The following is a 12,948-nucleotide window of genomic DNA, read 5'->3' on the forward strand; positions in this document are numbered from 1 at the left end:
CCAGTATGGATCATAGCAGCAGTAAATTTCCCCTTATGTCAAATAGGGCTAGAGTTTCCAGTGGTTCACCGCCCAGTTTCTCAGTGGTATTGGCCGTTTTGGGCGAGAACCAGGTCGGTGAGAAATTCCCCAGCTGAGTTCCGCCGGCGGTTTCGAATTACCGCTGGGGAGCGGACCACCGGCATGCACGATCCACAGATCGCCATGGCACGATTTTTAGCTCAGTGGTGACCCGTAGCTAAGTATTTAAAAAAACACCCACGGGAATCAGCGGAGCTAGGCAGTAGGTGAGTAGCACTGCAAGAAAAAGGTAAGTAATTGGCTTTTTTTACTAATTATTTTAAAATTCTCTTGTAGTGATTTAAGTGACAAGTGTCCTGAGAATGTTTTTATGATTTTTTATTTTATGTTTTTTGAAAAAATATTTTTTGTGTTTTTCACCTCCTAGGCCCAACCCGCAACCTCGGTGTAAATTTTTACTCAATTTATTAATTATCGGCCACTTTCTTTAAGAACCGCCCAATCTACTCCAAATTCCACTTTTTCATCGAGAATCGGGGTGCAACGCCCATTTTTTTCGCTGGGTGGATTTTTTTCTTTTTTGGCGGAATTTTTCACCGACAATGATGTTGGGAATCTTGGGCGGCAATTGGGCACTGGCAGATGGTTTGGAAATTCTAGCCCTTAATAAAATTACAAGTATCTGATTTATTACAGAATAAAACTCGAAATAGTCAATATTCCTCTTCAAAAAATACATACTTTTTGAGAACAAAAAATATCTTTCACTATTATGTTTGAACCAACTGTTTGACTTGTCCCCTCTGAGCAACACTTCTCTAATCAATGGCATTTGTTTAAAATCAGAAAGTACAAAATAGTAGCATGTTTTTTTCATAATTATCAAAATAACAATGTTCTCTGTAGGATGACCATGTCTGGCACTGATTGAGCAGGTGCACCTAGATAAATATATATTTGACTACTACTGTAATATAGAGTAATGCGACAATAACTATATTGGGAAGAACTGCAAATTTTTGCCAATAGATTGTCCTCTTGCTTGAATGCTAAGTTTCAAGGAATACCACAATAAGATCATTTCATCCGAAGGTTAGTCACTGCAGCACAGTATCAAAAAATTAACCAGAAAAATCCTTTCATAATACCAAGAAAACATTATATTAATGGAGAAAATGTTACATTAATGCAAATAGTAATGCACTGTAAAAAGTAATAGGATGTGACTGTCTCACACTGAGGTTTCATGACAAAACCCTTCGACCAATACAACCACAGCACATCAGTGAACTGAAGCGTGTACACACTGGAATTGAATTACTGTACAGTAGCAATTACTTTTCATTCAAAAGCAATAATGAGCATCTGTGTCATAAGAAAAGCAGTCATAAGGCTGCCTGAATAAAAGGCTCTCTGCACAAAACATTTTTACATCAATTTATGTTTATTCAAAAAAATGTGATAACCAGACCTCTTGGACGTTGCAAATGGAATCTATTTTTGATCCTAGTTACACATGCCAATAATAATTCTTTTGAATTAATTCTTTTGAATTATTATGTTGTAATTTTGTATAATTAAATAGGATTTTGCACAAAAATTGTAATGTTTATTGCCATGCATTTTGTTTCAGTATAATTTATCTGCATAAATAAGTTTGTATTTTTAAATATTAAAACTGCTACTGAATAGTAATAATCATATATATGGATTCTGAAAAAATTTGATTATAAAATTCTCAAATACTTTCAGCTAATCATCAATCATATCAAAATCTTTCTCCTTTTCTACCTTTGCTTTTGAATATCTTTCATGTGTTCTGTTCTACGTCTCAGTAACTTAGGTTAATCCACATTAAATTCTATCTGCATTCCTTTGCATCAATTTAATTTCTCCCGATACTTTTCAATGTTATCAACCTCCTTTTTGTACATAACTCAATGTTTTCAGCAAATCTTCCAGTGTTATAAGTAGTACATATTGTTTAGGAATATTACAAACAAGAAGATATCAAGGGTGGATTCCATTTGGCACTGCCTCCAAACAACCTTGTCTTCTGACAATCTTTTGCTTTCTATTATAAAGACGATTTTCAATCCACTTAAGTCATAATGCTGCTGTTTAATTTTCTTTAATAGTCATTGAGTAACATTACAATAAAATGCAAACTATGACGAGAAATGATTTTCACAATGAAAATATATTTTGTCATATACCTTATATTCAAAATGAATTAGAACTCAGGGTGCAATTTTCTCCTATGCACAAAGAGTAATTATTGCTGGGAGAAAACTACTCAGTTCCAGTTTTTCTTAATTTCTGCCTAGTATGCAATTTATTTTTATAATCAGTATCTGTATGAAATGTATACATTTAGCACTGCTATCATATTAGTATGCTGATAGGATTTAGCGACATGGTTTGGTACTGACAACCTCTGAAGTCAATTTGTGTTTGTTCAACCACATCTTCACACTATAGACATGTTCCATATATTTGCTGAAATTCTTTCAGGGTTAGCCAGGTTGGTGAGAAATAAAAATGAGCAAGACAAGCGAGAAAGATGGATTCCCACGAAAGGATCCCAAAAAGAGAAAATGCATAGCAGATGAGAATGTGACACAAAATTTAACAATGTGACAGAAATGTCTCAAAGAATAACAGCTGAATGGAGGCACTGGTAAAAAAAAGTAGCAGTCAGATTGAAAGATAACAGTGAAAAGGAAGAAAAATAATTAGCATTCCAAGAGAGAGAATGAAAGATACAATAAAAAGGAGTGATTCTATTTTTAAACAGTTACCTGCACAGTGATGTGAAATGTTTAACTTGTCTCCCACCTCAGTAATGTGAGTTTCTCAACATTCATGATCAAACTAATGTGCTGCAATTTGTAACTGGTGGTGAGTGGTTGGAGGTATGACCAACTTGGAAAACAATATTGGGGATGAAATTGGTCTTAGGCACTAGCATAAAAAGAACCATAGTGAATTGACGAGTGAACGTGAAATTATACTAGATGCCTTGGTCGTTATATAAATGGTTTTATGAAAGGGAAATCTTGTTTGACAAATTTGCTGGAGTTCTTTGAGGATGTAACGAGCACGGTGGATAAAGGGGAATCAGTGGATGTGGTGTATTTGGATTTCCAGAAGGCATGCGATAAGGTGCCACATAAAAGGTTACTGCACAAGATAAAAGCTCACGGGGTTGGGAATAATATATTAGCATGGATAGAGGATTGGCTAATTAACAGAAAACAGAGAGTTGGGATAAATGGGTAATTTTCCGGTTGGCAAACAGTGACTAGTGTGGTGCCGCAGGGATTGGTGCTGGGTCCTCAACTATTTACAACCAAATTAATGACTTGGATGAAGGGACCGAGTGTAATGTAGCCAAGTTTTCTGATGATGCAAAGATGGGTGGGAAAGCAAATTGTGAGGAGGACACAAAAAATCTGCAAAGGGATATAGACAGGCTAAGTGAGTGGGCAAAAATTTGGCAGATGAAGTATAATGTGGGAAAATGTGAGGTTATCCATTTTGGCATAAATAATAGAAAAGAAAATTATAATTTCAATGGAGAAAAATAGCAAAATGCTGCAGTACAGAGAGACCTGGGGATCCTTGTGCATAAAACACAAAAAGTTAGTATGCAGGAAGAGCAGTAATCAGGAAGGCAAATGGAATGTTGGGCTTTATTGCAAGGGGGATAGCGTATAGAAGCAGAGAAGTCCTGCTACAACTGTACAGGGTATTGGTGAGTAGAGTACTGTGTACAGTTTTGGTCTCCGTATTTAAGAAAGGATATACTTGCATTGGAGGCTGTTCAGAGAAGGTTCACCAGGTTGATTCCGGAGATGAGGTGGTTGACTTATGAGGATAGGTTGAGTAGATTGGGTCTATACACAATGGAGTTCAGAAGAATGAGAGGTGATCTTATTGAAACTTATAAGATAATGAGGGGACTCGACAAGATGAATACAGAGAGGATATTTCCACTCATAGGGGAAACTAAAACTAGGGGACATAGTCTTAGAATAAGGGGCTGCCCATTTAAAACTAAGATGAGGAGAAATTTCTTCTCTTAGTAGGTCATAAATCTATGGAATGCTCTGCCCCAGAGAGCTGTGGAGGCTGGGTCATTGCATATATTTAAGGCGGTGATAGACAGATTTTTGAGTGATGGAATAAAGGGTTATGGGGAGCAGACAGGGAAATGGAGCTGACCCCATGATCAGATCAGCCATGATCTTATTGAATGGCGGAGCAGGCTCGAGGGGCCAAATAGCCTACTCCTGCTCCTATTTCTTATGTTCTTATAAATGTAAGTTTGTTGTTACATGATATGTGTAGATCAGTTTATACTGAGTTCTGCATACACAAATATGCTATGTATGACAAGATAACTTTCAGCAAAAACATTATAACTGAGCAAAACTGAAGTGAAGTGTATGAAATAGAAGTCAGCCCTTATGTTGCGAGATAAGTATAAGTACGGCATCAAATCATTGCAGGTCACAGTAAAAGCATTACATGCCATTTGTTCAGTACTGGGAGTTTTCACGAAGACATGGCAACCTACAATTACAGTTGCAAAGTAATACAGTTACAAAGTAACTGCAAGCACATATTACAAGTAGTTACGTTAAGCTAAAAGGAATAGATTTAGCAAGGTTGCAATGTGTTCCCACTCCTACTTCTACTCATTCACCTCAACAGAAAATGAGAAGTTTTACTGCCAGGTCTCATGAATGAGTTATATGCAATACATATAATTGATTAGGTTAGAATGTGCAATAACGGGCTTACAGAATTAATATTTTCCACGTTTTGATGCAGCTTATGGGTAATTCCGAGTAGAAGGATTACCTTCTTATCAGTGGGATGCAGATTCAATGCTCGCTAATCATGTGAACAGTGTACTGCTATAGTGTGGTATATTTGTGTGCACTTGCAACGAGGACAAGGTTGTCTTTAACAAGTAATTGTTTCAGAATATTACCTTTGAAGGTTTTCATGTTTGAAAATATCTATATGATGCAAACGGAAACGCAAACAGGGTTCTGTTACAATGCACATTATCAAAAAATTTGTTCCAGCAATCTTATGGATGTACTTACTCTTACTGCTTCAGCTTTATTATGAAACATTCGTTCCATATCCTTTGCCAGTTTTTTGACAAGCTGGAGGCCATCTATTTCCTCAACAGTGACAGATTTTTCATGCTCTTTATATTTCTGTAAAAAACAAAAGGAAATCAATTCATGTGTTTTTTTAAATTCTTCCCAGCAGGTAGTAGGGAAAATAAAATGTTTCTAATCAGACAGAACTGTACCATCTTTTAACTTTCATGCCTAAACCTGACTACAACAGTGACTACACTCCAAAAATACCTCACTGGCTGTGAAACACCTTAGTACGTCCTGGAATCGTGAAAGGGTGTATATAATTGCAAGTTGTATCTTTCTTTGATGCAAACTCTGTAACCTGGAAATTACTGTGATGAATATCATACAAACATAATATATTTGTATCAAATTCTTCTCCACGTTACTTAAATGGTGGCATTAGCTCATTTAAGATAAATGGGTTAACTCTTCCTTCAAAAGAGTAAAGAATTTGAATTAAGTGTGTTAAGTGTTTCTAACATCCAGCCTTTTAGATCATCCTGAACTGAGCCACTATACTGAACTCATCGAACTCCAAATAAATTCTAATGCAGAATCAGATCCTGCTGTAAACAGGACAGAACCAAAATCTGAAAAAGATATCAATTTAGCATTAACGTTAAATAAATTAGCATATACAAAAAATTAGGACAGTTACATTTTCTTTTTCAGACAGTTTTAAAGATTAGGCATGTTATAGAAGGCTCAAATGCATGTAAAATTTCAAAAAGCAACAGTAGACTAGTTGGGGCAGAGTGACAGGTGATGTGGTAGTACATGGCAATTGGTGATATGCTGCCATCCGTGGAGACTGAAGCACATGGGATAAAGAAATTACAAGACAGTGAGAAAGACACTTGCAACCAGCAACACAAAAATGACGCAAAGTAAGTTAGGTAATGTATTCAATGATTTCCTGTGAGCAATGCCATGAGAGATACATTGGGTTAGAGTTTCCACTTTGAGCACAATTGGGAAATTGTGCCCAAAATGTGCTTGCAATTGTGCTGGTTAGATTACAGTTCAAGTCCCGATAAAATACAAATATATATCTTCCATGGACCAGCACAATCGGGCAGCATAATACAACGTAATCTTTTTTTTTCTTTCCATTATTCCTTGATGTATTTAAGAGTGGTAACCTGGTGCAGTTTGATTATGGGTTTATCACAAAAATTAGCATTATTTAATAAGAGTGTTCAATCTTCCACCTGTGAGTAACCTGATTTAAAATCACTGAAAATGACTTTAAATAAAACCATAATGAACCATTTACTAGTTTTGTTGGTGTACACCAGTCAGTTTCTTGGAAAAAATGTTAAAAATTGATATGGAAAAACTTTTAAAATGTGCCTACTAGTGGCTGTGCGCGTCAGAACATGAGCGCAGTATGAGGAGTCTTCCTGAACCAGTGCAATTGTCAGAAACGCGCAATGTCAACCTGGGGTTGTGGCTGGTGTTGTGGGTAGTGCCAAATCCTGGAAAATGGAATCTTAAGCCAACGTAAAAGATCACAGAAAACACTAAGGCAAGTAGTTTTGAGTGTAACTCACTTATGTTTAAAATTCCCCAATCATTTGCGCTGGTTCGACCGATTGGGCTGGAATCTGGGCACAAAACGAGCAGAAACTCAACCCAACTATGTATGTAACAAATACGGATCTTGTGCATTTTTGTCATGGTTTGAGAATTCTATCTAATTTGCGGGCGGGGATGGGGGAAGGGGGAGATGGGGAGTGTTATGTATCTTACATTATTATATATAACTGTATCCTAACATACTATACATGACTGTAATAAGATATGAACTGTAACCACCAGCATACCTTACCACCAGGGGTGCACTTGCAAGAGACAGGTATATAAGGGCAGGTCTCAGGCAAGTGCAGCATTCCAGAGCTGTGAAATAAAGGTGCAGGTCCAGAGTGACCTTGACTTCACTACATGCCTCGTGTGAATCTGTACTGAGGGGACAGGACTTTACAGTGGCGACGGGTTACGAGATTACAGAATCCACAGAATGGCGAACAACGGATCAGATGAAAAGTACAATGCGGGAGACAATTGGGAGGACTTTATAGACTCCAGCAAAGCTTTGTCACCAAAGACTGGTTAGGCGACGATAAGGCAGACAAGAGAAGAGCCCATCTCTTGACCAGCTGTGGCTCGAAAACATACGCTTTAATGAAGGATCTGTTGGAACCCGAAAAACCAGCAAGCAAGTCGTTTGAAGAATTGAGCACACTGGTAAGAGACCAGACAAAACCGGGAGAACAGGTTCTCGACAGCAGGCAGAAGCCATCAAGGGCCACAGGAACGGCCGTTCACACCTCATCAACCCACAATGCGAGCAATCAACTACAAACTGATAGAAGCTCAAGAGAGATCAGCCAGACGCAGCTCATTCTTTGGAAACTCTTTGAACAATGGAACAGGTCTGTGCTGGAGGTGTGGGGGTGGGCACTCATCAAGGGATGTCAATTTCAGCAGGCTGTTTTCAGAAATTGTGAATATACAGGGCATTTGGCCCGCATGTGCAAAAAAACGGCAGCTCGGCTGGTATACGAATCGGATGGGTCGGAAAGCAGATAAGAAGATGGTGGGGACAATACCCGGGACACCGGTGTACAGCGGGTCAACACGATCAATGGCCGCTGCTCCTACAACAGGATGTCTCCTATAATGATGAGGGTCCTACTCAACGGGATATCTGTCAACCTGGAGCTGGATACGAGAGCGAGTTAATCTCTCATGGGCGCTCAACAATTTGAACAACTGTGGCCGCATAAAAGACACAGACCAAAACCCACAAGGGTCGACACCACACTAAGGACCTATACCAAAGAAATCGTACCAGTCCTCGGCAGCGCCATGCTCTCTGTCACACACAAAGGGACAGTGAACCAATTTTCCCTGTGGATTGTCCCCGGAGACCCCCCAGCACTGCTGGGGAGAAGCTGGCTGGCAAAACTAAACTGGAAATGGGATGATGTCCATGCCATGTCATGAGAGGAACGGACCTCCTGCTCAACAATTATAAAGCGATTTGAACATCTCTTTCCGCCAGGTGTGGGCACTTTCAAAGGGGCCAAAGTCAAAATCTGCATTACACAGGATGCTAGACCGGTCCATCACAAGGCCAGAGCTGTACCCTATGTGATGAGGGAAAAGATTGAACACGAACTAGATAGGCTTCTGCGGGAAGGCATTATATCACCTGTGGAATTTAGCGACTGGGCAAGTCCCATCGTCCCAGTCATGAAGCCTGATGGATCCGTACGAATCTGTGGGGACTACAAATCTACCATAAACAGAGTCTCCAGACAGGACCAGTACCCACTGCCCAGAACGGAGGACTTATTTGCCACATTGGCTGGAGGTAAACTTTTCTCAAAATTAGACCTCACATCTGCGTATATGACGCAAGAATTGACCGAGGAATCCAAGCTACTCACCACCATCAACACACATCGAGGCCTTTTCATGTACAGTCGATGCCCATTCGGCATCAGGTTGGCAGCTGCCATATTCCAGCGCAACATGGAGAGTCTGCTCAAGTCCATCCCGGGGACGGTTGTATTTCAAGACGACATACTTATCATGGGCAGGGACATCGACTCCCATCTCCGTAATTTGGAGGAAGTACTAAAGCGGTTGGATCGGGTAGGCCTACGAGTCAAGAAATCCAAGTGCCTGTTTCTCACACACGAGGTTGAATTTTTGGGCAGAAGGATTGCCGCTGATGGAATCCGCCCAACAGAGTCCAAAACAGAAGCAATTCGCCTGGCACCCAGGCCCCGGAATGTCTCAGAACTGCGCGCCTTTCTCGGGCTACTCAATTACTTTGGGAACTTTATGCAGAACTTAAGCACGCTGCTGGAGCCTCTCCACGTGCTACTCAGGAAGGGGTGCGATTGGTTTTGGGGGGACGCCCAGGAACGCGCCTTCAATAAGGCACGCAACCTTCTGTGTTCCAACAGTGTTTTGACTTTCTTTGACCCAGGTAAAAAGCTAGTTCTCACATGCGATGCGTCAGCGTATGGGGTCGGGTGCATTTTGCAACATGTCAATAGTGCGGGCAAATTACAACCCATAGCTTATGCCTCCAGGTCACTTTCACGGGCAGAGCGCGGGTACGGAATGATAGAGAAGGAGGCGCTCGCGTGGGTGTACGGTGTCAAAAAGATGCATCAATACTTTTTCGGGGCCAAGTTCGCATTAGAAACCGACCACAAGCCCCTCACGTCCCTCCTATCCGAGAGCAAGGCAATAAACGCCAACGCCTCGGCACGAATTCAATGGTGGGCACTCATGCTGGCGTCCTACGACTATACCATAAGGCACAGACCAGGCACAGACAACTGTGCCGACGCGCTCAGCAGGCTACCCCTGACGACCACAGAAGGGTCTGATGAACAGGACTGTGAGATAGTCATGGCAATCAATGCCTTTGAGTCCACAGGTTCGCCCATGACAGCTCGCTAAATCAGAGCCTGGACGGCCAGCGACCCCACGTTATCCTTAGTAAAAAGATGTGTCCGAACCGGTGACTGGGCAGAGGCTCGCGATGCCTGACCTGAGGAATTAAAATCCTTTCACAGGCGCATGCATGAGCTATCACTACAAGCAGACTGCCTGATGTGGGGCAGCCGAGTAGTCATGCCTCTGCAAGGCAGAGAGGCATTTGTCCGGGTGCTCCACCGCGAGCACCTGGGGATCGTTCTCATGAAGTACATAGCCTGATCCCACGTCTGGTGGCCTGGTATTGACGCGGACCTGGAGCTCTGCGTCCGAAGATGCACCATTTGTGCCCAACTCAGCAATGCCCCCAGGGAGGCTCCCCTGAGCCCCTGGCCCTGACCTACCAAACCGTGGATTATGCGGGCCCATTCATGGGCAAAATGTTCCTCGTAGTTGTAGATGCATTTTGAAAGTGGATCGAATGCACCATTTTAAACTCGAGCACAACCTCCACCACTGTGGAGAGCCTCGCAACCATGTTTGCAACGCACGGAATCCCTGATATATTGGTCAGTGACAATGGTCCGTGCTTCACCAGCGCAGAATTCCAAGACTTTATAATTGACCACGGCATAAATCACGTCAAGACGGCACCGTTCAAGCCAGCCTCCAACGGCCAGGCGGAGAGAGCAGTGCAAACCATTAAACAAGGCATGCTTAAAATCCAAGGTCCCACGCGGCAGGGTCGCCTGTCGCGACTGCTGCTGGCATACAGATCTCGTCCGCACTCATTGACTGGGATCCCCGCCGCGCAACTGTTGATGAAAAGGACTTTAAAAAAATGAGATAGAGGACAAAGTGTTTGTACTAAACTATGGCAGGGGTCCCAAATGGCTTGCAGGGACAGTAACGGGCAAGGAAGGAAACAGGCTACTGGTAGTACAAATGGACAATGGCAAAACCTGCCGGAGGCATGTAGACCAAGTCAAAAGCAGATGTACCCACAACACTGCGGAACCAGAGGCAGACTACAATGTGGAACTTGCACCACAACTGGTGGACAGACAGAGGGAACAACCTGAGGAAAGGACAATCCCAACAGACAGCCCAGGCGAGTCAACAACAATCACCCCAATCGAAACAGACAGCCCAGGCGAGATACCAGCAACCACACCCAAAGAAAAACAGACACCAAGGCAAACAACTGAACCACAACTCAGACGCTCCACGCGAGAGCGTAGACCACCTGAGAGACTGAACCTATAAAGACAATAATACGTTGGGGGAGGGTGGTGTCATGTATCTTACATTATTATATATAACTGTATCCTAACATGCTATACATGACTGTAATAAGATATGACCTGTAACCACCAGCATACCTTACCACCAGGGGTGCACTTGCAAGAGACAAGTATATAAGGACAGGTCTCAGGCAAGTGCAGCATTCCAGAGCTGTGAAATAAAGGTGCAGGTCCAGAGTGACCTTGACTTCACTACATGTCTCGTGTGAATCTGTACTGAGGGAACAGGACTTTACAGGGAGAACATTTGCAGAACTTTCTTTCTTGGGAAATTAAAGGATTGGATCAGCTCTTGCAGGCTTTTTTATGAGTTCCCCTTTGGGTTATTTTTGGCCCCACCCCTCCAGGAGACACAGCTGTGAAAATGTTTTACATATGCAGGAGGCTAAAGGGAGCAGATAGGAGCAAGTGTGATTAACGTATGGCCACTATATCTCTTGTGAGGTAAGGTAACATTCGCCCAGTAAATCAAATTACAATGGAAAGCAAGACCCAATTGTATGAAGCAAACTGTAGGAAAGAAGTGAATCTCTAACCCAGGCTGAGCAAATATGGGCCTGTGGAGTGCATCTTATTGGACAAATAATAAGACCTAATAATATAATAAGATATAAGCATAGGTTTAAATATTTTAGTATATTATTTAAAGTTTTCTGAGATTGTTGTATTATAAATTGTATTTTTTCAGTATGTATGTTGTCAGCTTGCTGAGAAAACATATGGTTGATCAAAGAAATTGGAAACAAAATTGTTTGGGCAATTTGATTGTAATCGTTTAGTGGTAGTTGCTGATTTCTGATTGGGAGCTTTGAAAAATAAATGAGCAATTTGTTAGTTCATTTTGTGTGGTTTGCTGATTTGTGACTGATAGCTTATCCTACCTATAAATTATTGAGTAAATCAGCATGATCAATGTAGCAGATAGTGCCTATTTGAGACAATCAGACACAAGTGTGATGGACACGCAGCATTTGTGATGCTTTGATGGACAATTTTCATCCAATAAAAACTTAACCTACATTCAAAATTTTCTATCCAACATTTTAAATATATGGGGTTTGAAATTCCCCTGTTGTGTGCCTCCTATTAGTACCTCTGGGGGCGCTAATGGGGCGCAGTCCTATTTTTGCTCGGGGAGATTGGGTGCTACCAGCTCCCGCGAAATTGTGCAGGAGTCAGCAGAGGCGCTACCACAGTAGCGCTGTGCCCCGCTAATAGCGTGCTGGGCCGCCGTGCAAATGGTAATGATGTGATCGCCATGCAGGGAGACCCCTTCCCGCTGCGCGGCAGAAATTGGCCAGCGCCCACGAGGTTGCGGTGAGTGGTTTCAGCGCAAGCCTTGCGGGTCACGCACTGGGACGGCATCTGCTCACGGGGCGGGAGTTAAAAGGGAGGTGTGTTGCGCCGCCTGCCATTTCAGTGTCGGGCTGTGGCCTCTGCGCCACGCCGCCCTGGTGGCCCAGTGGAAGCCACCAGAGGTCCTGCAGAGTGCGCAGCGGCCCTCCCCCTTAATGGAAGGGGAGGGGCATTGAAACGTATCAGCGCTACACGGAGACCCTGTAGCACTGCCGATCGCGCCTGAGTAGCGCCCCCAAGCCTGCCCCAACAGGAAATGGAACGCGCGACAATGTGCTCCACTTCCTGTGAGGGGTGGGAAACCGAATTTCGCAGCCAGGGCAGGACTTCCGCACCAGGCGCAGGAAGTCACTCCCCGACTGAGTTACCACCCGCAAACGGAGCACTAGGGGATTACACCCCCGTGATATATTTTCGAAGAAGAAATTCATTTTCAGCCCACATCTGTTCCTAATTGCCATATGGAATGAGAAAAAGGCCATGCCTGATGTAACTTTTAACTTGCAATTCACTCCAATTTCAATCAGAATGACTCCAGGACTTTACGACAGCTTTTCCTGTCTCGCCTACCCCTGTGGTGGACAAGAACAGCATACCCAAAATGCACTGCTCCTTCCTATCCAGGTCCAGGAGTGCCA

General features: G+C 42.5%; 1 protein-coding gene across 1 annotated transcript in view; it reads right to left on the minus strand.

Annotated features, from left to right (window-relative positions):
* cacna2d3a (calcium channel, voltage-dependent, alpha 2/delta subunit 3a) overlaps positions 1-12,948 on the minus strand; it is a 1,147,786-nt gene that overhangs the window by 961,915 nt on the left and 172,923 nt on the right. Inside the window, exon 3 of the mRNA XM_070894764.1 lies at positions 5,142-5,258. Within this exon, the coding sequence (XP_070750865.1) occupies positions 5,142-5,258 (117 nt within the window). The remainder of the gene's footprint in view (positions 1-5,141; positions 5,259-12,948) is intronic.

Source organism: Pristiophorus japonicus, chromosome 12 (genome assembly GCF_044704955.1).
Source record: "Pristiophorus japonicus isolate sPriJap1 chromosome 12, sPriJap1.hap1, whole genome shotgun sequence".
In the NCBI taxonomy this organism is placed as follows: Eukaryota; Metazoa; Chordata; class Chondrichthyes; family Pristiophoridae; genus Pristiophorus; species Pristiophorus japonicus.